The 25,145-nt window shown below is 39.5% G+C and overlaps 1 protein-coding gene and 1 non-coding gene across 4 annotated transcripts; both read left to right on the plus strand.

Moving 5' to 3' along the window:
- Positions 1 to 8,603: 8,603 nt before the first annotated feature.
- LOC147928319 (small nucleolar RNA R71) lies at positions 8,604 to 8,710 on the plus strand. Its single transcript, XR_015581064.1, has one exon. It is a non-coding gene; the product is annotated as a small nucleolar RNA R71 (small nucleolar RNA).
- Positions 8,711 to 14,392: 5,682 nt separating this feature from the next.
- LOC104743734 (transcription initiation factor TFIID subunit 1) lies at positions 14,393 to 24,892 on the plus strand. Of its 3 annotated transcripts, XM_087484002.1 has the most exons (22): positions 14,393 to 14,631; positions 14,823 to 14,958; positions 15,478 to 15,581; positions 15,705 to 15,767; positions 15,901 to 15,946; positions 16,317 to 16,571; positions 16,826 to 16,911; positions 17,018 to 17,189; positions 17,541 to 18,639; positions 18,787 to 18,989; positions 19,082 to 19,319; positions 19,482 to 19,818; positions 20,295 to 20,495; positions 20,633 to 20,722; positions 20,845 to 21,051; positions 21,399 to 21,605; positions 21,711 to 22,194; positions 22,275 to 22,483; positions 22,612 to 22,716; positions 22,812 to 22,868; positions 22,953 to 24,134; positions 24,375 to 24,892. In XM_087484002.1, exons 2-22 carry the CDS (start codon positions 14,919 to 14,921, stop codon positions 24,735 to 24,737), a joined length of 5,748 nt encoding a protein of 1,915 aa, XP_087340128.1. In that variant the 5' UTR covers positions 14,393 to 14,631; positions 14,823 to 14,918; the 3' UTR covers positions 24,738 to 24,892. The 3 variants fall into 3 exon arrangements, 2 of the variants coding, with proteins under 2 accessions (XP_087340128.1, XP_087340129.1); XM_087484003.1 differs by lacking the exon at positions 15,901 to 15,946 and having other exon boundaries at positions 14,416 to 14,631; XR_015579853.1 differs by lacking the exons at positions 22,275 to 22,483; positions 22,612 to 22,716; positions 22,812 to 22,868; positions 22,953 to 24,134; positions 24,375 to 24,892 and having other exon boundaries at positions 21,404 to 21,605.
- The last annotated feature ends 253 nt before the right edge of the window (positions 24,893 to 25,145 follow it).

Genomic DNA, 25,145 nt, shown 5'->3' on the forward strand with positions numbered 1-25,145 from the left:
CAAGCATTCTTAGATAAGTAAAAATGTGAAGAACAACTTTGTAAAAGGAATCAAATCAAAATACTGAATAAGTTCAAAGATCTCAGGATACAAAATCAGAGTACGTTTATGGTGGCTAGGGAAACCTTACAAAAGAAAACGAGATAAAAACTAAGATGATGTCGCCCAGACTTAACAAAACGTATTTATAGTAAAGACATAAAATCCCTAAAACTTAAAATGACAAGATGAGGAGTCGGTTTGGGAATCTCCTAAAGCGTGTAAGATGGAACGTCTTCTTGACATGTGCGAATGAGTAATGGCTCGAGTGACTGATGGCGTTGGCTCGAGTGGAGTGACGTCGACTCGAACGGCACGACTGCACGACTCGATCGGGACGACTGCGCGACTCGATTGGCACGACTGCACGACTCGATCGGCACGACTGCGCGACTCGATCAGGACGACTGCGCGACTCGATCGGCACGACTGCGCGACTCGATCGGCACGACTCCGAAGTCTCCTAAATACCTGAAATACTCCACAATGCACGAAGTATGCGAAGATAATGCAAAAACTACCTAAATATGCAAAGTGTAGAAAAGAGACTAGAAATTTATGCAAAACAATTAGTTATCCTTACTAAATGCATGACAAAAACATGTTTAGCAGAGACAAAATATAGACATATCAACTCCCCCAAACTTATTCTCTGCTTGCCCTCAAGCAAACGATCAAGAACAAAGTATGGAGAAGAGGTGTGAAGATGGGGTCTCAGAACCTAAAACATGCTGAATAGAGTAGTTAGAATCAAGGTCCTTGTTTTTAGTTCTATGATGCATGGTGAAGGAACTCTATTTAAAAACTTTAGACAAGCTCATCTCAACCTGAAACGATTCTGAACCTTAGTCTACACATGCCATCATTTCTATCATTCCCTTTAACATTCATTAACAAATAACCATGAATCAAGCTATGCAATGTCATCGAACTCATTTGGCTGGGGTGAAGCGGTAAAGACAAAAATTGGTCTTCTTTACAAGTGGTGTTAACAATATAGAACAGGGATCTCTCGCGAAAATGAGTTGAGCTTAAGAGAAAGCTAAAGGTTGAAACCAACTGATACATACAAGAGCAGTGCCCCGTCTACCCAAAGGTCCCAAGAAAACTTAGCTCTAACTTTCTAACCAGAAGTTGGTCCTATCTCTACCCCTCATCGATATCTCTTCTAAAACCCATGCTCTCATTCTTTTAACTTAGCCTTAGGAAGAGATTACTTCATTTCGATCTAGCGGATGGGAAACTTTTTTATCACTATGGTTCTCTTTCTTTTCTTTTTAGAATTTCAGACTTCTTAAGTGTTTTGCTTTCTCTTCCTTGTCTAAACTTTTCTTTCTATGCCCAGAACCAATAATTCTTTTACATTGCACAACCAACATCCTTTACTAGACTTGTAAACCTTGAAAACACATTCCCCCCTCCTAAAGACTCTTTACCCATTTTTTTTTTATTTCTCTTTTCAGAACAAATCCAATCCCAAAACCCAAAATCGAGTTCTCACCTAGTCCTACTAGTCTGGATAGCGCGAACTAGAACTACACAGGATCCTACTCTTGTCGGCTAGAACCTAACACTTTCTAACAAGCTCAACTCGGAAAAGACCTCACACTCAAGAATACAATTGGCTTGAAAGAACAGTTGGTTAAGAGTGCGGGAAACTGTTCCAAAGATGGGAATCAGCTACTTGGATTATTAAGGGTGGTAAAACGGAGAAAGAAAATCCAAGTATGTATGTGGTATCCATGAGTTCAACTTCAATGTATAACATGATAATTGCAAGTCAGGATTAGGTTCAGGTAGATAGGGAATGATGTCAATTCAAAACAGGCTTCAATCAAGACTAGAATGCAATTTCGAGAATTCAAAACCTGGTTCAGTCTTATATTTCAAGTTCAATCAACATGCATCAAAGAACTAATAACAAGGGCCTTGATCCTATCCTATTGAATTCAGCATGTTAACAAGGCTACAATCATCATCAACCCTTATACTAAATGCAACATTCCTAAATGAACAACACTAGACTCAATCCTAATATGCAAATGCAAACTACATGAACACTCTGTTTTTGTGGAAATTTTTGAAATTTTTGAAATTTTTATGGCTTTTCTATGCAAATAGATGAATGCAGACTCAAACATGATATGATGCAAAAATTTGAAATAAGAATCACAGAAAACGTCATCAGATACATCATCTCAAACCCTCCTCCAAACTTAAATTACACAGTCACCTGTGTAAGAAGAATTTGCAGGAGAATTTAAGAATCACAGCAGAAACAATGCACAAATGAAATGGTATATACAAGGGAAGGTCGGAGTACCTCAATAGTAGAAGAAGGAGTCGGAGCTCACCCAAGGAGTTGGTGTGTAATACTGGCTCTATCCTTCACGGTGTTCATGATCCGCGGGAGTGGTCTCAGCTGGTTGGTCGACTTGTTGCTTAACCGCTTGCGTGTTCTGATAAGTGTTCGGCTGCTCGTCGCACTGCATGTCATCAACTCTGGATTCGCCATGGTCCGAGACTAACATTACCACTTCCGTAGGCTGGTAATCGCCTTGTTGCTCAACTTGTTGCTCAACCTCTTGCTCAGATTGAGCTGCAGAACGACGCGCTGATCGACGACTTGAGGAGACTCTTGAACCACGCGAACCGCGTCCCTTTCTCTCCCTAGATTCATGTGATGAGTGGCGTGAAGGGGCGGGAGTAAGCTGCCACTGCCGTGACACATATGAAGATTGACGTGCTGGAGAGGGAATCGGAGAAGTTGTTCGCTCTAGGTTCGCGGAAGGGCGTGCTGACATTGGTCTGTTATCCTCGGGGATAGACCTATGGACGGCGGTTGTGGAAGTCGAGCAGCTAAACATACGCACGAGTTTCTTGACAGTCTTGGAAAGGCTGGTGAGCGCCTTGTCTCTAGCTTTCCCCCATTGTTGAAGCTTGTTGAGGCGGTCATGAGCTGCTCTGACCCCTCTGGCCATTCTTGGTTCTGAGTACTCATCAAAGTGGAACTGCTCAGGGCGGTACTCAACTGCGTCGTCTTCCATCGGATCATCTCCTGCTTCTGCTACGTTGACGTGGTGCTCCTCAACATCAGAATTGTATAATGTCTCTGCAGGGGAGATATGCTCACCGCTCAAAATTGTAGTCAAGTCGACGCAAGGGAGGAGTAGTCTCTTGGGACCGACCGCAGGATGCACAAACTTGTATGGCAATCGTCCATTCCTCATACCCCAGTCCAAAGTGCGTAGCTGCCACAAGTTGTTTATGTCTATCCAGCGTGGTAGGTACAACTCGGATTGTAGAGCAACTCCTGCAGCCTCAAGAAACCAAGTCACTACACCTCCCATGCACATTATTCCTGGAGTGTGGTTGCTGTTGAGTCTCGAGACCCAAGTCTTGTATGACATGATGTAGTTGAGAAGGTAGAGCAAAACGGAGGTGTTGGACATGTCGCCTTGCAGTGCGGTACAATCCATGGAAGTGAACGAGAGTCCCTTAAGTGCCAGATCGATCATCTCAAGCTCGCCATAAGTAATATATCCCTTAATCTCCTTGGCATAGAAGGCATTTGTGACGGCTTTCTGGAAGTAACGCAGCACCGGGCTTCTCAGGTTCGTCGCCTTTGTTTTTGATGTAGTAAATTCTGGCATGCTACCGATCGTTGCCCAGAGAGCAGTTATCTCATTCCTGTCAAACTGCGGTTTGGTTCCTGTTCCGCTGGGAAAACCGAATATCTCTTCGATGGCTCGGAATGTAAGATTGCAGAACTGGCCATGAACGCGGAAGGTAATGTAGCCCAATCCTCCATCAGACATCATGCATGGCTCATCCGCGTACCAGTGCATCTCCAAGGTGGAAAGGAACTGAATTGTCTCCTCTCTGTATCCATTCTTGGGGGTGTTCATAACTCTCTCCAGATGACATCGCCGAAACAAGTACTGAACATCCTCCCCAATCCCTAGCAGCTCCATCGTCTCAGGATGTGGATATCTGGTTCCACTGAACTCGCACTGTTGGAACAGCACGTAGTACTCTTTGGGAGTCAGCTTCGTCTCATATTGTCGCCGTCGTACAGATTTCCTTGGCTCTTGTGCTGGACGCAACGCAGGTTCTTCCTGTTCGTAATCACTGCCTTGGTCTCCCGAGAGGGAAGCTCGTGTCGGTCTCTTCCCGCGACTCTTGCTCTTGGAGAGCGGTTTGTCTGGTTTGCTCGAACCCGCTGGTTGTTCTGAACCCCCAACAACCTCGTCAACCATGTTCTTCATTTTCATGAAACGCTTCGCCATGGATTCGGGGGATGAACGTTCTCCGGCGACACAACCATATGCCTCTCGCATCTCGTGTATAAACTCAGTACTTTTTCTGTTTCGCTGGAACATGTAAACTCAAAGCTAAACGTTAATACGTTAGTGAGCGAGTAATAAGAGCAATTAACAAACTTGATTGTTAGAATGCTAAGAGAGGAGTGTATCAAACGGAAACGACAAGTATGGTTCACGTCGGTGAATCAAACGAGCTGGATCGAGTGGACGATGCTTCGATGGCGTGACTCGAGCGAGGTGAGTCCGGCGATGGCGTGACTCGATCGGATGTGGGTGAAGCTGGTTCGAGTCGACGGGGGTTTTGGATCGAGTTGACGGTGGTGACTTCAGTGTATCGAGTGGAACGAGCGGTGACGACGGAGCGAGAAAAACCGATCGAGTGAAGTAGTGATGGTGAGATTCGAGGGAGGATTTGACGGCGGCTCGAGCGGTTGGCGTGAAGACGTGTGAATAACAACAGCGGTAGATCGAGTCAAGTAGTACGAGAGACGTTCGTCATTGTCGATCGAGTCAGAGCGCGTAGGGGGCGGATCGAGTGGTGATAATGGCAAGCAATACCGTTGGTCCAGCGGGAGTTCGACGATGGCTCGATTGCAGTGGTGAGAATGGCTCGATTGACACTTCCTAGAGACGGCTCGATTGTGATGTGCAGCTTCGTTGGAGCAGGAATCTTGTGAGAACGAATGTGTTGTCGGGCGGAGAGAGTGAATCGAGAGTGGCTCGATTGAAGACGTTCGACCGTGGCTTGATTGAGAGTTCACCCGTGGCTCGATTGAGGCAGTGAAACCAGCTCGATTGAGGCAACGAGGGAGAGAGGTACACCGACTCGATTGAGTTGAGCGAACGGCTTGAGTGTGTCGGGTGTGCGGTTGGGAAGTAGACGACGATGGCGGCGTATCGACTCCCCCAAAACAGAAGTGCGGGGTGAGACGGTGGTGATGAACGGGAGCGTGGAGCTTCGGCGAGAACGACTTGGCTCGGGCGAGAGTTCAGCGATGCTGGCTCGAAAGAGAGGTGCAGCAACGAGTGAACTGCAACAGGTCGAAGATGAAGATTGAGCGGTGAAATTGTGTTTTGTTGGTGGGAGTAAAGAGGGAGAGAGTGTTTAATAAATAAGGGGGGAGGGGTGTGCGTCGATGGGGAGCAAAGAGATGGAGTGTGGTAGGTGAGAGTGGTGGGTGAGTGAAGATGGGGGAGATAGGACACAAAGTAAATGTGTTGTGTGAAAGGGAACAAGATGGATGGGAGGTGAGGTGATGGGGGGGTTGAAAATTCACGTGGGGAGGAAAAGGAGAAGAGCAAGTGGATCGATTTCTTGTTTTTTTTTTTTTTTTTTTTTTTTTTTTCAATTCACTCTCCTTTTCACACTACTTTTCTCTGTATCCTCTATCTCTGTTGCACATACTCCCTTCTATCTCTGTTGCACATACTCCCTTATGTAGATTCCTGAACACAGAAAACCAAAAACAAAAATTAAAAACCAAAGGGTCCTAAAAAAAATATTTACAGTGATACCTTTGGGACTTCCTCCCAAGTGAGATTGTTTTAAGTCTCTGAGCTTGACTTTGCATACTCATTATGCTTTGAGGGTTCATAGAGCGGTGATGAGCTCCCCTCTGGTATGTCTTGTCTAGCCAGATACTCTTCAACATTCTGTCCAGGTTCAACAACAAATGAACTACTCTTCTTCATTATCTCAAACCTCTGCCTTAATTTCCTTGGAGGATAACTTCTCATTGTACCTTGGAGCTTTTTGATTTGCCAACTCATCTCCTTCACCATAGTTGTTAACTCTCTCACTGAATCCCCTAGAATCTTGGTAGTTTGGAGTTCAGACAAACTGTCAAGCGCGGGAGGACGTGTCTCTTGCGGTTGGTGAAGTTAGGAAGCAGGTCATGACGCTTAGGGAGAGCAACAACTACACTCGAGTTGGAACACGGTTGAGTGCCCCTTCGAGTTTTTTCTTTGGTTACCCAAATTTATGTGTCTGCCTCATTCACACCCTCAAAGATGTCAAACCCAGCGTTCTGATCTTTCTCTTCAATCACGAAGGTATACCCATCAATAGTTGACTTCTTCTTAGCATCCTTAATATTAAACTTCATCTTGAAGTTCTTCCCCAGATTGAGATCAATCATCCCCTTCTTGACATCAATGACTGCTCCAGCTGTAGCTAAAAAAGGCCTTCCCAGAATTAGTGGATCCTTAGGCTCTTGATCCATTTCCATTACCACAAAGTCAGTAGGAATCTCAGCTTGTCCACTTTTGATGGGAAGGTTCTCTAATAGACCATGAGGCAGTCTAGTAGTCCTATCAGCTAATATCAAGCAGAGGTTGCTTGACTTGTATTTGTTGAATCCTAACCTCTGAGCTAGAGAGAGTGGCATGAGGTTGACCGAAGCACCAAGGTCACATAGGCTGTTACTAAAATCCAATGGACCTATAGTACAAGGTAGAGTAAAAGACCCAGGATCTTCAAGCTTTTTAGGGACAATCATCTCCACTTCATTACGTTGGTTACTCAACATGATTGTCTCCTCATCGTATCTAACCTTTTCATGAGTTGTCTTAGCTGCTTCCTCCTTTTCCTTGATTCTTTGGATAATGGGTTCCCTAAAGGACTTAGGGGATGAAGGTATATGACCTGAGACTTTAGGTAGTGGCATATGGAGTTCAAGTTCTTCCAATTGTTGATCAAACTCAGCTTTGTACTTCTCTACTAACTCCCTTTTGTATGTTCCAGGGATTGGCAAAGAGGATAAAAAGGGTGGTGCACTGGATAGAGTTGTTTTTCTCCCGGTTACAACTCGTTCTTCAGCATGTCCAGATGCTATACGAGTGTCTACACTAATAGTTACTTGATCCACGTGATTGTGTGTCTCACCTGGTGACACATCAAGTTGTTTGCTTTCTTGGACAGAGTCATTTTTGCGGGTTAAATCCTCCCTTTGAATGATGGCATTGCACTCGTGGCTTAGTACCACCATGCCTTGAACTTCCTTTGATCTCTCCATCACCAAGTCTTTGAGGAATTTCTGGTAATGAAGAACTAGTGCAAATGCATCCAGCAACGTCATCCTCAACTCAATCTCCTTGACTTGTTTTTCGAACAGAGCTTTATATTTCTCAGTAAGCTGCTTCTTAAACCTCACTGGAAATGGTAGAGGTGGCTTGTATGGTGGAGGAATGAATCTCACAGGTTTATCCTTGGGAGCAGCGGGTTCTTTCGTAGCTTGAGGATCATATTGCTTGGCTGACTCAATTGGATCCTTGAGCACCTCGATGGGATCCTCTATCTGAACTTCATCTTGAAGAAAATCCTCCCCATCTAAACTCTCATTGTCCGCAGTGAGCCGTGCATCTACAGCTTGGGTGGTGGTACCATGGATAGTAGCATAGTCCTTGGGGTTTTGAACTGCTTTTCCAGGTAGTTGGCCAGGTGTTGGGGTAGAAGTAGAGACAGTCTTTCCTTCCATATACTTCATCTTGGAGTTAAGGGCTTCAAACTTAACATTCAGATCATTGTAAGAACATTCCATCCGCTGACTGAGTTCAGCAAACTTCTTAACAGTATCGAGAGAACCACTAGCTTGACCTTGAAGAAGTTGTTGCATCATTTGCTTCATTTCTTGATCAGGAGCTGGAGAAGGCGGAACCGGTTGAGGGCGAAATCCTGGTGGTGGTCCTGAGGGAGCGTGGTAACCTTGCTGGAACTGTTGTTTAGGGATGAATCCCTGATTGTAAGGCACAAAAGGTTTTTGTTGACCTTGTTGTTGTTGTTGAGGAGGGTACACCTAATCTTGTGGATTTGCAACGTTGGTGCTCCGGTAAGATAAATTGGGGTTCGTCTAATAGGGGTTGTAACCCTTGTTGTATCCACCTTGATTCTGGACGTAGCTGATCTCCTCAGACTGCTCACCCTCCCCATCTTGGACGTGAAAATGTTCACCCTCAGATACGAAGTGGACGCTCTTCTGTTGATTGAGCAAGAGGCGGTCAAGCTTCTCATTAACGTTCTTGAGGTCCCTCTTGTACTTCTCCTCAGACCCAGTGTCGCCCCAAACTGTGCGGTCATAGTCCTCGTTATAATTGCCATCAGACTGGGCGAGGTTTTCAACGAGTTCCCATCCTTCATTGACGTCCTTGTTCAGGAAGTTTCCGTTTGAAGCAGTGTCAAGCAGCATGCGTATCTTTGGTATCACACCAAGGTAGAGAGTGCTCAGTAGTGACTCGTTGCTAAAACCATGGTGTGGACACTAGCTGTGGTAGCCCTTGAAGCGCTCCCATGCTTCATAGAATGATTCTGAGCTCTTCTGAGTAAAGCTGGAAATCTCGTTCCTGAGACGTGCCGTTCTGGAGTTGGAGAAAAACTTGGCCAAGAAGGCTTTCTTGCAGGCGTCCCAAGTGGTGATTGATCCCTTGGGAAGGTTTTTCTCCCATTGATGAGCTTTGTCTCCCAGGAAGAATGGGAAGAGGCGCAACTTGTAACCGTCCTCACTCACGCCGTTGATCTTGGTAAGACTGCACAGACGGTCAAACTCGTCCAAGTGGTCGAGTGGATCCTCCATAGGCAACCCGTGGAACTTGTTGCCTTGGATCATGGAGATCAGACCACTTTTGATTTCGAAGTTGTTGTTCTGCACGGCAGGAGGGACGATTCCAGCATGCTGAGTGTGAGTGTTCGGTGCATCCCCAGCACCAATGTTTCGCGGTCCCGGATTTGGTCAATTCTGTTGGTCCATATTGACTGGTGCGGGATGATCAGCGAGTTGATGAACTTGTCGTGGTCTTTGTAACCGGTTGATATCGTCGATAGCAGGAAGGAGGTTCTGATGTCCTCTTGATCTGGTGTGCATGCAACGTTGCAATCAACAGGTTCCTTATGCAAAACAAACAAGCAGACAACCAAAACAAGTCAGTACTCAGAATGATATGTGTAAAAGAACTTAATCTTGCAAAACTTGAAATCTTAAATGTAGCAAAACGAATCTCAAATGGCAACGGCGCCAAATTGATACTAAGATTTTTGTGTCTCCTAGTAGGTCTCAATTAACCTTATGCGTTGTAATACTTAAGGTGTCAATCCAGTAGGGAAAGGTTACTATCACTCAAGATGCAATCAAGAAGTCACAAGTTAAGCCAATTCAAAGAGTGTTTTTATGTAACAATCCTAGAATGATCAAAATGCAAAACGGAAATGAGTCACAGAACTAGAAACGAGAATGCATGACAAGAAGCGAAAATGAATAAAAACATAAATGAGTCTTAGCATGAACTAAAAAGCAGGAAACGAAACAATTCCAAGAATGTAATAAAAATCAGAAAGAAAGAAGTCCTAAGGATGGGAGTAATTGACGTCGGTGGAGTATCCTAGTCTACAGAGTGTTTAACATGCCAGAAGCAATCTATCCCTAGACAATGAACATCACTTCTTAGCTAATCCAATCTCTTGACAAAAGCTACTCAAACTCAACTACTTCCAAACCTAGCTCTCGCTAGAGAAACATGATCAAGCATGGCATGAAAAACAAGTTCATTCACATCAACAAACATCCTAGACAACTAATCTCTTAGGCTAGGAACGTAAGTCCCTGGCACTAGTTGGTCAGACATTTCATCAAACACCTTTTGGGTGTGGAAATGTCTCAAACCTAGTCCCAATTGATCAGAGAAAAACTAGTATTTCTTACTCTAGTCCAGAAGGGAATCATACAATCAACGCTTAAACACTCTACATCCTAAGATCCTCCACCTAATCTATCCCATCCTCAAGAACTAACGCACTACTCAGATCCGAAAATCATCATCAACAATAAAAACTCAGAAAACATTGAAACAAGCATTCTTAGATAAGTAAAAATGTGAAGAACAACTTTGTAAAAGGAATCAAATCAAAATACTGAATAAGTTCAAAGATCTCAGGATACAAAATCAGAGTACGTTTTTGGTGGCTAGGGAAACCTTACAAAAGAAAACGAGATAAAAACTAAGATGATGTCGCCCAGACTTAACAAAACGTATTTATAGTAAAGACATAAAATCCCTAAAACTTAAAACGACAAGATGAGGAGTCGGTTTGGGAATCTCCTGAAGCGTGTAAGATGGAACGTCTTCTTGACATGTGCGAATGAGTAATAGCTCGAGTGACTGATGGCGTTGGCTCAAGTGGAGTGACATCGACTCGAACGGCACGACTGCGCGACTCGATCGGGACGACTGCGCGACTCGATCGGCACGACTGCACGACTTGATCGGCACGACTGCGCGACTCAATCGGGACGACTGCGCGACTCGATCGGCACGACTCCGAAGTCTCCTAAATACCTGAAATACTCCAAAATGCACGATGTATGCAAAGATAATGCAAGAACTACCTAAATATGCAAAGTGTACAAAAGAGACTAGAAATTTATGCAAAACAATTAGTTATCCTTACTAAATGCATGACAAAAACATGTTTAGCAGAGACAAAATATAGATATATCACTAAGTTATCAAGAAGAAAAAACTAGAACCTTCAAAATTCAACAAAACACATCGCCGATGACAACAATTCTACCACAAATCGATTGATAACTCAGCTTAAATCGAACTCTTAGCCAAACTCTAGTAGATTTGAAACTCCAAAAAAGATTAATAATAGTTACAATAAAATACGAAAGGGAAGAAGAAGAAAACAAAAAAAAAAGAGAAAGACAGACCAAAAAATAAAAGAAGTCGAGACATAAAAAAGATGAATGTGATAAGAGAGAAAGAAAATAAATAAAAGAAAAAAGTTTTTTTGTTTAGCTATTGGTTAGGGTATAACGATCATTTTAATTCATCTCCATGAAAAGTTTAGAAAAGAGTTTTAGAATGTGGCATTTTAAAAGTTATGGTAACAAAAATATGGCATAATTGTTAATTTTCTCATAAAAAATTATTTTTATCTTTTATGAACTGATTAAATACTTTAATGTTACATTTTTACGAACAACATATTCATTTTTTTTCTTCTATTATCTTATTCCATTTTTTTTACCTAACTCTTTTATCAAAAATATTTTATGAGCAATAATTCTACGATGCAACTTTTCCTCTTAACTTTTTTACCAAATTTTTTTTATTTCACTAGATTAGTGAGACCAAACCTCTTATCTCAAAATCTTTCGTGAACAATAATTCTACAATGCAACATATAGTTTCTCTCCGGAACACAAGTCAAACAAATTATGTATAACAATAATTCTACAATGCAACATTCGTTTTGATAATTTATTGTTCTTATTTCCTTTTCAAAATAAACGATAAGCTATTAAAACTTTTACATAAGGTATATGATTTGATTTTCGGAGAATGCATTTTCTTTATATATAAGTGAATGCAAAATTTATTGAAGGTTCTAATATTATGTAAGTAGACCTTATCCATAGTTCGTAATATCAAATGTTTTATTAACATAACTGATCTTTCGTGAATGTGATGTGAAACAGATAAAATTGTTTGTATTAGAACAACTGTGAAGCCGTTTCTTTTCACACTGTATCGACAGAATTTTTTTTTTAAATATAAATTTCATGTTTAACTAATCTTTAAGTCTCTATTTGAAAACAGTTTGAATAGTAAAATAAATTTAAGAGACTCATAAACACAAAAAATAATTTTATAGTAGGTTAATATTTATTATTAATATTTAATATCACATATCTAAAATTTAATTTACAAGTTTTATTTTAAAATCATTATATATACATTAAAACGAGTATTAGTACGTTTATCATTGAATTTTATTTATTTAATATTAAATATATTTTAAACGACATTTATGTAATCTTAATGGTATAAAAATATATTTTTTTTGCTTTTTCAAAATTCTAGTAGGAAACTAAAATTTATAGAATAAAAATCAACGCGGATATAAAGAAAATATGTGAATTTTATTTCTTTTGATTTTTTTAAAAACCGGATTTAGAGTTCACACTCCACCTTGCAATACAATTTCTCTATATATTACATCATAAAAAATTAGATTTTAATTCTATGCACTTAATCCCAATAATTAACATTTACAATTTTCATAAAAAAAAAATATGTGCATTGTATCAAATTTATATCTTACTTAATTCTAAAAAAAACTAAAAATTAATCAAATATAATTCACAAAAAAAAAAACTGAAAACTCATATTATCTCATGTTTGAAAAAGTAACAATAACTTAACTATATTTTTTATATATTTTGTAATCTCATACGTAATAATTTTACTATGTGTCCAACTAATTTTAAATAAAACTATAATAACATTATCCATGTCCAAAAAAAAACTATACTAACATTATCATAAATTAATCGGTTAGTATTTTTTCACAAAAATTTTATACCTGAAAAATAGAAATAAAATATGAATTTAAAGATAAGTTTACTAATCCCAATAAATAAGAATATATGCATAATATGCATACATATGCTCTAAATTACCCAGTGTTCTAAAATGCAGCCTAAGCGGGTGCCTAGGCGGCGGTTATACGCTATGCGGTGACCGAACGTCTCGAATTTTAGCTATACGGTACTTTAGGCGGTTTTAAATAATTCGGATGCCTAATAGCGTTTAGGCGGACATTATGCGGTCTAGGCGGAAACCTGTACGGATTCTAGGCGGTGTATTGACTAAAATAGTAAAAAATACTGTAATTAAATATTCTTTAAAATAATATTTTTGTTTCAAATAAATATTATAATTAGCCTCTAAAGTCTAAACTTATGAAATTTAATTTGGTTCCAAAGTAAGTATAAACTTACATTTTGTCAATTTTACAAGTTTTTGAATGGATTATGTTTTTTTTGTTGTTTAAAATGTGAGATTATTATAGATTCTAAACTATTTTGATAGATAAGAGTTAATTGAATATAATATTTGATACTATCTTTTTGTTTTATGTTTTTCTAAAATTAAAGTGTATAAGTTTTCATCATATATATATATATGTAAATATTATTTTTATATAAATATATATTTATATATCTAAAATATATAATCCGCCTAGATTTCACTTAGGCACCCGCATATACAGTTAGGCGCTAGGCGTTTGTCCACCGCGTAGCAAGCGCATAGCGCATTTTAGAACACTGAAATTATGTAAGCATATGATTTTTTAAAGTAAAGTTTGATCTCATAGTTAAATTTTGACAAAGAAAGAGAGAGAGAAAATATCATATAGTTTATAGAATTGTCACATAGCTTTACTTTACAATAATATCTTCATAAAAATGAGACAACTTTATATGAATTATCTTTTTACAAAAAATTTTTTAATAATACCACAAAGTTCAATATATGGTGTATTTGAAGAAACTATTTTGTTATGAGAAAATTTATTTGTTTATATGAAGGTGAGTATCTACAATCCTTTTTCTTTAGGATAAATAATTGGCGGTATAATTTATTTAATTATGGTATTATAGTAATTAATTTTATAATTGTTTTAATTTTTTTTCCTTATAGAATTAGTAATTTAAAATTAGAATTAGTATTATCTTTTTACATACATGTAAGAACTATATTTTTGTATTTAATAAAATTGTTTAAATGCTTAATTTATAAAGCAAAGCCAACGACGTCGCAGAGAAAAAAATGCTTAATTTATTATAACTATCTTTTTAATTTTAAAATTTGTTAAAACAAAGTTTTTGTATAACACATATAAAATTTCTAATCTTTAAAATTGACACGTGTCGCGAGCACGTGAGTTACTTACTTTGAAAACTAAAGTTTATATAATAAGATTTTAAAAATAATTTTTATTTAAAGTATATCTTTGTTTTGTAAATATTTTCTTGAAAGTATAACAGATATATTTATCTATTAGATTCTTAATAAAAAAAATTGTCATGATTAAAGAAAAACAAGTATTTGACAAAATTGTATACCGAGTTCTGTATAAAGTTCTACCAAACCACCTCAATAACAACGAAATTGATTTTTTTTTCCGGTTTAGAATTTAGACCCGGAACTAAACTTTTATTCGGGTCGGGTTAAAAACTTTTATAAATGCCCTCACAATCTCGTCTTGGTCGCTTCGCAATTTCTTCATTATTACAATTTTTTTTTTTTTTTTTTAATTGGTTCTTTCCTCCGATTTGAGATTTTGCTACCTCGGAACCTCTTTCCGACATCGTACCGTCTCGTCCGATTAGAGCTGGTTCACCTTCTCCGACGAAGCTTACTTATACCCTCAATTAGGGTTTCAAGGAAGACTCCCCACCCACCCAACAATCACGTTCAGTGAATGGTATTGTATCGTGTTCTCAATTTCATCGAGCTTTGATTGCAACTCAGCTTAACTCGAAGAATTGATCAATGGGGTTTCGATTTCGTTGTGTTTTAAAAGCAAAATTTGAGGCGCTTTTTGATGAAGTTGTTGTTGGGTATCTTCTTAGGTTGGTTTGTAATTTGTAATTATCTCTTTTGTGTCTTTTGAAGGTTTCGATTGAGTTTTAATGGTTCTTGGGGATCTGGGAAGGGATAAAGTTGTCTTGCCGTCTTCCGATTTCGACCATTGTACCTAAAGCTTTGAATATGGCTGAATCCAATGGCGGTTCCCACGAGACTTATTCAGGTAAATAATATATATGTTGCTTCTTTATCAAAAGTTTGTTGCTTTACCTAAAGCTTATGGTTGCGTACTTGTGGAATCTCGGATTAGTGCAATTTCTGGAACTAGAGGTGTCCCTGAGTAGCTACTATCGCTGCAATTAGACCAGCTCATGAATGATTTATGTTTTCGAATATTTTTGGATTTCCTTGAGTAGAAAAGGATCAGTCTTTGAGTGTCCAGGACATGTTCGAGTTAGGATCGTTTTATTTCTAGTGGGAAGAGGGTTTGTAGGATTTTAGTTGACGAAGAGATTGGGAATAGTAGTTTCACTAGGTAGAGGCTAAGGAATGTAAGCCTGATAAGAGATGATAGAGAGAATAATCCAATGATAAGGTGACCTTGGATTTTGCAGTTTAACAAGAGTGTCAATATGCAATCATAATGTGTGCATTGTGATTTTCTAGATATTCATGATGATTAGCACATGATGCTAGCCAAGATTTGTTTGGTGAACACCAATATCTTACATGTCCGTTACAGATGACGATGAGGAACATGAGGACAACAGCAGGGGTTTTAACCTTGGATTCATCTTTGGAAATGTTGATAACTCTGGGGACTTGGATGCTGATTACCTTGATGAGGTAATCTGTTTTACTCTTTCAGTATGATGACCTTGTTGAACACATTATTTCATGGAAAAATTGGTCTCACTTTGCTGTCTCTTCTCTCTGACATGTGCCAATGATAACATTTAAACTTTACAGGACGCCAAAGAACATCTTTCTGCATTGGCAGATAAGCTGGGTTCATCTCTACCAGATATAAACGTAACATTCTACGCACTCTTTGACATTTTGTTTCCTAAAGTTTATAGGCGAGTGAATGCGGGTCTTCTTTTTGATTTTTAATCCTCTTTTTGTTGTACTTGGATGCCAACTATGGTGTTTCTAAACTCAACAGTTGTTGGCAAAATCAGAACGTACAACAAGTGATCCAGCTGAGCAAGGTGATGTTGTCTGCCAGGGTCGTCTATCTCATGCAGTTTTTATTATTCATATAACTTCTAGTTTGCATTCTACCCCTTCTACCAACAAGTGATTTACTAGGAAACCTGCTAGAATTTTTTCTCCCAGTGGACGTTTCCATTTCCATCGAAATTGTCTTGCATTCTTCCTACTTTGGTTGTAGTCATAATCTATCTATTTACTATGTTTAATATATTGTCTTGCGTAAATCATTATATACAGTATAACCATTTTAACACGATGTTGGAGATCTTGACAACATTCCCACCCATAGTAGTTACATACTGATACTATTTACAATACCCAAATCCTGGTCATCTTTGTCTCTAAATGTGATGATATGTTGTGTAGATTATGATAGAAAAGCTGAGGATGCTGTCGATTATGAGGATATTGATGAAGAGTATGATGGGCCCGAAGTTCAAGTAGTTAGCGAGGAAGATCATTTACTACCAAAAAAGGAGTATTTTTCGACTGCAGTTGCCTTGGGTAATTTAACTTCCAGAGCTTCTGTGTTTGACGATGAAGATTATGATGAGGAAGAAGAACAAGAGGAGGTGCATCCGCCAGTTGAAAAATCTTTTGAAACTGCTAACAGGGAACCAGGTTTGCAATTCAAAATTTATGTTTTTTTTGAACAAAAAGATTAGCACATAGTACTTTTGTTGTGTCATTTCATGGCTCTGAAATTGGTTTAGGTGAGTTATTCTCCAGGTAATTTTACTTGTTGAGCTCAGGCAAATGGTTATTTGCAAAGCTGTAGTATAGCGCGTTTTTAAGTCCTTGAGATCAGAACACATGGAATTTATCTTATATGTATCCTGTGTCACTGATTATAAGACAATTTTTTTGTGTTGCAGTTGTCTTAAAGGAAGACAAGGCCTTGGAGTATGAGGATAGAAATTTGGAAACCGAGGATCAGATGGACACAGAAGATGTCCAGGAGGTCAGTTTCCCCCTCAAAATAAAGGGAAATTGTGTCTCAAACTACTTTTTTTCTTCTTTGCTGTGGGGTGATTTTGTTCTGTTAGTGATCTCATCAAAACATTCAGGAGGAGGTGGATGAGTTATTGGAAGGTACATTGGATGAGAAAGGCGCCGCCCCACTGCCTACGTTGTATGTGGAAGATGGTATGGTCATCTTACAGTTCTCCGAGATATTTGCTATCCATGAGCCACCACAGAAGCGCGACAGGAGAGAAAATAGATATGTCACTTGTAGAGGTAAATGATCTGGAATGTTTTTCCTATATGTTTCTTCTGAACCCTATTAAATTTTTTTGTGATGTCCATGCATTTAAATCTGCAAAATCAAATAAAGTTAAGTGTTGAAACCATGATAGCAATTCCTTTTATGCGGCTAAGTTAAGTGTTGAAACCATGATAGCAATTCCTTTTATGCGGCTCAGTCTTTATTGGCTAGAATGTGCTAGATCTGTGTAATTGGTTCATCCCATATCATTTTCTAGGCAACTTCATATTTCTTTCCATTTCATCATTTCTGTCGTCTCTGCATTTTGTTTGTAATTCACTTCTTCATGTGGAACTCTTACATCATAGCCTTATTTCGTACAGACAAATACAAATCTATGAATATTTCTGAGCTTGTCGAAGACGATGAGGAGGTACTCCTAAAGAGCCATGGTAGGGTTGATACTCATGTAAAACAAGCTGATCTGGTTCAGCTAGATGTTCCCTTTCCAATTAGAGAGGGGTTACAGCTGGTACAAGCTGGCAGAATGGGTGGTATCCCACCAGAATCAAGGGAATTTACCAAGCTAGGAAGGGATTCATGTATCATGGGTGAAATGTTGAAGCAGGACTTAGATGATAATTCATCTCTATGCCAGTCTCAATTATCGATGGAAGTTTTTCCTCTTGACCAGCATGAATGGGAACATCAGATTCTATGGGAGCATTCACCTGAAATTAGTGGTACTTCTGGTCAGGGCTGTGAATCTGGACTTGAGCCTGAAGGTATGCTGGTTGATGGAACATATTCAGAGACTGATCAAGAAAGCTTGAATGTGATGAACTCTAGAGAACAAGTTCAAGCTGACAATAGTATGCTTATGCCTTTTTTTGCCAATCTGTTGGAGTCTTTTGGCTCAAGAGGTTCCCAGTCTACAAACGAGTCCACTAACAAAAGTAGACATCATCCACAACTGTTACGTTTAGAATCCCAGTGGGACGAGAATCATCTTAGAGCAAATGATGAAGCTGGAGTAGAGAATATAAAGCGACTTGAAAGCGAAGCTCTTGGGCGCTTTAGCAGACTTGTATTGCGAGAGAGGGATTTGGGGGATGAGGCATGGTTAGATAGTGTAATATGGGACTCAGATAAAGAGTTGAGCAGATCTAAACTAATTTTTGATCTTCAAGATGAGCAAATGGTCTTTGAAATTGTGGATAATGAGGAAACCAAAAATCTTCAACGTCATGCTGGAGCTATGATTGTATCCCGGTCTTCAAAATCCAAGGATGAAGACTTTCATGAAGGCTTTGAATCAAATTCTGGATGGCAATTTAATATTTCTAATGACAAGTTTTATATGAATGGAAAAAGCTCTCAGCAACTGCAAGCAAATACTAATAAATCCGGCATTCATAGTTTGAGAGTTTTTCATTCAGCACCAGCGATTAAATTGCAGACAATGAAGAGTAAATTGAGCAAGTAAGTGGGCACTCGTATACTTACTTTAATAACATTCTGTATTTGCACTCTTTTGTGTACTTTAAAAATGTTTCCACACTGGATGCTTTTTAACATCCATTTTTTATTGTAGTTTTTGTTAAAATGTTTTGAGTTAACTTGTTGCAGTAAAGACATAGCAAATTTTCACCGACCCAAAGCTTTATGGTATCCACATGACAATGAGCTAGCCATCAAGCAACAAGGAAAGTTACCCACCCGAGGATCCATGAAAATTGTAGTTAAGAGCCTGGGGGGTAAAGGAAGCAAGCTACACGTTGGCATAGAGGAATCTGTATCTTCTCTAAAAGCCAAAGCTTCAAGAAAGCTAGGTTGTTGTTATACTTTCACTTTTTGTCTACCTCATTATGACATGGATTCTATTTCGTAATTGTGGAGCTCACTTGCCACAGTTGTTTTGCAGATTTTAAGGAAACAGAAGCAGTGAAGATGTTCTACATGGGGAAGGAACTTGAGGATGAAAAGTCTCTTGCTATACAAAATGTTCAACCAAATTCCTTGGTTCATCTTGTACGTACCAAAGTACATCTGTGGCCATGGGCACAGAAGCTACCTGGCGAAAATAAATCTTTGAGACCTCCTGGTGCATTCAAGAAGAAATCTGACCTATCTACTAAAGATGGCCATGTTTTCTTGATGGAGTAAGACAAAGTTCATATGAGATTTTTACCTGTGTCAAATCGGGAACTTTTGTTTAGTTTTTCTTTAATGCATGCTACTTTGAGGCTCTTGCGGTTATTTTGATCTCTAGCTGGAAAAGACATTTATTGGACGTCTCCATTTTGTTGCTTTGATCTCTGTAGGTACTGCGAGGAGAGGCCGCTGATGCTCAGTAATGCAGGAATGGGTGCAAATTTGTGCACATATTATCAGAAGTCATCCCCAGAGGATCAACGTGGCAACTTGCTGCGCAATCAAAGTGACACTTTAGGAAATGTGATGATTCTAGAACCTGGGGACAAGTCTCCTTTCCTTGGGGAGATACACCCTGGTTGCAGTCAGTCATCAATTGAAACAAACATGTATAAAGCACCTGTTTTCCCGCAGAGATTGCAATCAACAGATTACTTGTTGGTCCGGTCTCCTAAAGGAAAGCTGTCTCTAAGGCGTATTGACAAGATAGTTGCTGTTGGACAACAGGTTTGCCTTTCGATTTCTGTACAGGGAAAGCGTACATGTATATAGAGACACACACACAATCAAGATTGAATCTATATATTACATGCTTGTGATTTAGTGTCGTAACAATGGAGCTTACTAGCCTGAGCGAATTAAATTATATCTTTTGCGTTATCACATTTCCCTTTGGTACTTAGGTGTTGATGTCCTAGCAAATCTTAGGATAAGTCATTGAAGCATATAGTAAACTAACAGGTTTAGAATAACTTAGTATTGTTGGGGAAGGTCTTCTAGTGATCAGAGAGATGTGAGATGTTCATTTCAGCTGTGTTTTAAGAAACTAGAGTTGGGCTATAAGTGTTTACCTGCAGCATACGTTATTGTGGCAATCTTCATCTTATTTTGCCTGCAGCATACGTTATTGTGGCAATCTTCATCTTATTTTGCTCTAGTTTCATTTCATAAAATCGGCGTGCTCAGATTTTATTTTTTTCCAGGAACCTCGCATGGAAGTAATGTCTCCTGGATCAAAGAATCTACAGACTTATTTGGTGAACAGAATGTTGGTTTATGTGTACCGAGAATTTTCGAAGCGTGGTGAGCGTCACTCAATTGCTGCAGATGAGCTGTCTTTCTTATTTTCTAACTTGACCGATGCAATCATCAAGAGGAACATGAAAACTTGTGCTGCTTTGAAGGTATCTCATCAATTTCTCACTCCCGCATAAGTCGCATCTAGAGTTACACACTTACGTTTTCTTTCTTTTTTTTCTTCTTATTGCGTCATCATGATTCTGTATCATGCTGACCTCTTACATGGATGTACAAAATGCAGAGGGATAAAAATGGCCAGCAATATTGGTCAAAAAAAGAATTGCCAGATCCATCTGAGAATGAGCTGAAAAAGCTGGTGGCACCAGAGCATGTAAGTTTTGCCTTTGAGTTAATTTCATGATTTACACACCATTTGGTTTCTACTGTCCAAAGTTGCATTAAATGGAAGTATACTCTTTAAGATGCATGATATTCTATATTTTGTTGGCGCAGGTGTGTTCCTATGAGAGTATGCTAGCTGGCCTGTACCGGCTCAAACATTTAGGGATCACCCGGTTTACATTACCTGCCAGCATATCAAATGCATTGGCTCAGCTCCCAGACGAAGCTATTGCTCTTGCTGCTGCATCACATATTGAGAGGGAGTTGCAGATCACTCCATGGAATCTAAGCAGTAATTTTGTTGCTTGTACGAATCAGGTGAGCATCATTTATCCATATTTGGGAGTTACCTAGCCATGAGTTTCTATCTGTAAGTTATGTTATTAAAACTTAGGAGTTAGTTATCCCTAACCAGCTATATAATCCGTAAAAGGCGTGTTTGTTCTTGGTTCTGTTTTATAGACACGCCGGGGTGATACATTATTAGTTCTTTACAAACATGATTAGAATCTATTTCAGCTCTATCTTCTCTAGTTTTGCTAACAGCCTTTCTGAATCTCGTCAGTGGAGTTGATTTAATACTTTTGATCAGTCATCCCTCATGCTTTCGTTGCTTGGTCGGGTCGATACTCACATGTCTGATTTTCATTTGTGGGTTTGAGTAGGACAGAGCAAATATAGAGCGCTTGGAAATTACTGGGGTTGGTGATCCCTCTGGACGGGGTCTAGGATTCAGCTATGTCAGAGCTGCACCAAAAGCACCAGCTGCAGCCGGGCATATGAAGAAAAAGGCAGCAGCCGGTCGTGGAGCCCCAACTGTCACTGGTACAGATGCTGATCTTCGCAGATTAAGCATGGAAGCAGCTCGAGAGGTAGACTTTTTTTGTTTCAGATTCTAGATATTTCTTCTAGACTATTACTAAAGTAAAGCGATCAAAAATTGAAATTAAGTTATGGTTTGGCTTTTACATTTATAGGTACTTCTTAAGTTTAATGTCCCCGATGAGATAATTATCAAGCAAACTCGATGGCACCGTATAGCTATGATACGGAAACTATCAAGTGAGCAGGCTGCATCCGGTGTTAAGGTTGACCCTACAACCATAGGCAAGTATGCTCGTGGCCAGAGAATGTCTTTTCTGCAGATGCAACAGCAGGCCCGAGAAAAGTGTCAGGAGATTTGGGACAGGCAGCTTTTGTCCCTTTCAGCTTTTGATGGTGATGAGAATGAAAGTGAAAATGAGGCGAACAGTGACTTGGACTCCTTTGCTGGAGATCTGGAAAATCTACTTGATGCTGAGGAAGGTGGGGAGGGGGAAGAATCTAATATGTCTAAGAATGACAAGTTGGACGGAGTTAAGGGTCTCAAGATGAGACGGCGGCCATCTCAAGTTGAGACAGATGAAGAAATTGAAGATGAAGCTACTGAATATGCAGAGTTATGCCGATTGCTGATGCAAGGTACTTTCTTTCAACTAAGCATTTGTGCTGTTAGCTAAAGGTTATTTTGTCAATGACACTGATTGGTTATTCCTATTTAGATGAGGATCAGAAGAAGAAAAAGAAGAAGATGAAAGGTGTGGGAGAGGGAATGGGATCCTTTCCTCCTCCACGACCCAATGTAGGTTTTCAGATTGGTGAACCGTTACGAAAGGCCATTGCCATGGAGAAGAAACCTATTGCCATCCAACCTGTCCAACCTGATGTATCTTTCTTTGTAAATGAGAGCACCGTGAAAGACATCAGAAATGTCAGTACAAGTTTGAATATATATATATTTTTTAAACATTCGCTTTTGTCTTCTCCATTTACTGTGTCAAACCATGATGTCTTGCATCTGTTGACCAACTCGTATCTTGTATTCCCCTTCATTGGCAGGTTGATATCCCAATTATAAAGACCCCCAAAAGTAAACAGGTGAAAGAGAACAGCAATTCTTTGGGCCAGCTGAGGAAGGTCAAAATACTGAACGAAAACCTAAAGGTGCAATCAAATCAGTACAACATGAATAAACTTTAGCTTATTTTATACTTTTATGGTCATTCTGAGGTGTTCTCCGTTCTCTCGGTCTAAACCAGGTATTCAAGGAAAAGAAATCAGCGAGAGAGAACTTTGTTTGTGGAGCCTGTGGTCAGGTATTTTATACTTATTGACTAGATTTTTTTATCTAAACTTGTTTCTTAGAATAAAAGCATCTGATATTATCTTTCATTCCTCAGCATGGGCACATGAGAACCAATAAACACTGCCCAAGATACAGAGAAAATACAGAATCACAACCTGAAGGCATAGATATGGAGAAGTCTGCAGGAAAGCCAAGTACTTCAGAACTATCAGGTCAGCCCAAGCTAAAACCTATTAAGAACAGCAAGGCTGCATCAAAAAGTACAATAAAAACTTCTGATGAAGTTCCAAAGGGAGATAATTTAACTGCCAAAACTGGGGGTCTTCCTAGGAAGTTTAGATATGGTATCCCCACTGGAGAGCTGTCAGATAAACCTGTTTCTGAAGCTCCCGGAAGTTCAGAGCAAGCAGTGGTGTCTGACATAGACACTGGGACTAAGTCTACATCTAAGATCAGCAAACTGAAGATTTCAAGTAAGGCAAAACCTAAAGAAAAGGTTGAAACTGATAGACCTCCGTATCCATTGATGCCTACATTTAGTAGAGAGAGAGGGGAGAGCGAACCACACAAGCCTTCTGTTTCTGGACAACCTTTGTCTAGTACAGAGAGAAATCAGGCAGCCTCAAGCAGGCACACTATTTCTATTCCGCGGCCATCATTAAGCATGGACACAGATCAAGCTGAATCACGCAGGCCTCATCTCGTGATACGACCGCCAACAGAAAGAGAACAGCCTCAGAAGAAACTTGTTATAAAACGTTCGAAGGAGATAAATGATCATGACATGAGTAGTCTTGAGGAGAGTCCACGGTTTGAATCCCGTAAAACAAAAAGAATGGCAGAACTGGCAGGTTTTCAGAAGCAGCAGAGCTTCAGATTGGCAGAGAACTCCCTAGAGCGGAGACCAAAAGAGGATAGAGTATGGTGGGAGGAAGAGGAGATAAGTACGGGAAGACATATGGAAGTAACGACGAGAAGAGATTATGATGATATGACTGTATCAGAAGAACCCAATGAGATAGCTGAGATCAGAAGATACGAAGAGGTATTAAGGAGTGAGAGGGAGGAAGAGGAACGACAAAAAGCCAAGAAGAAAAAAAAGAAAAAGAAGCTGCAACCCGAATTAGTAGAAGGGTATCTAGAAGATTATCCTCCTCGGAGAAACGATAGAAGATTGCCGGAAAGAGGGCGGAACGTCAGAAGCCGCTACGTCTCCGACTTTGAAAGAGATGGTGCAGAGTATGCACCTCAACCAAAACGACGCAAAAAAGGAGAGGTAGTAAGATTCTCTTTGCTTCCATATTTTACCTTTGTTCAGTCAAAGTTATTGCTCTATAGCACACGTAGCATGCTTTCATGTGTCTAATATCCTCACCGCTCCTGAACTTGTAATCACATAGATTTCTTGTCTTGCCAGTTGATAAAGAAGAGATTTTGAAATTTAAATACGAAACTAATAGCTAGGAGCTATATGAAACTCATATATGTTTCCTCTCCTCTGTTCAATTACCAACAGGTTGGCCTAGCAAACATCTTGGAACGCATAGTGGACACACTAAGACTTAAAGAGGAAGTGTCACGCCTCTTCTTAAAACCGGTTTCCAAGAAGGAGGCTCCGGACTATCTTGCTGTTGTGAAACGCCCGATGGATCTCTCGACAATCCGGGATAAGGTACGGAAAATAGAGTACAGAAACCGAGACCAGTTTAGACACGACGTCTGGCAGATCACATACAATGCCCACCTTTACAACGACAGACGTAACCCAGGCATACCGCCTTTGGCAGATCAGTTGCTCGAGATTTGTGATTACTTGTTGGATGATTATGAAGTTCAGTTATCAGAAGCAGAGAAAGGTATAGTAGATCCTAATGACTGAGAGAGAATTGTAAGATAGAATCTGTATCCCCTCTTTATAGTCCCCCAAAATGGGTTTCTTAGCTTAGCTAATGATTTGTACGAATAGAAAACATTCCCATGTTTGTGTTGTAAAGCCGAAGTAATGAAAAAGAAAAAAGAAATCGTTATTATTTTTTTTTTTTGTGAAATTTTCAAGGCTTCCTAACAGTTAAAGTAATAAACTTCTAATAATCACAAGTACCAATGCAGGAGTCTTGTTGATTAGAGTTAGAGCAGGAGGTGGCACGAATGCATCATAATAATTAAGGACACTAAGAACAATTCGTTGATCCATGTTGAGCCTTCGTCTTATCGTGCATTAGCTTTCTCTGCTATTGAGCGTGTATGTTGCTTTGGAAGCCTCCCGTATGAGTTCGGGCACCAAGAA

This window comes from Camelina sativa, chromosome 14, assembly GCF_030686135.1.
Source record: "Camelina sativa cultivar CO46 ecotype springtype chromosome 14, ASM3068613v1".
Lineage (NCBI taxonomy): Eukaryota > Viridiplantae > Streptophyta > Magnoliopsida > Brassicales > Brassicaceae > Camelina > Camelina sativa.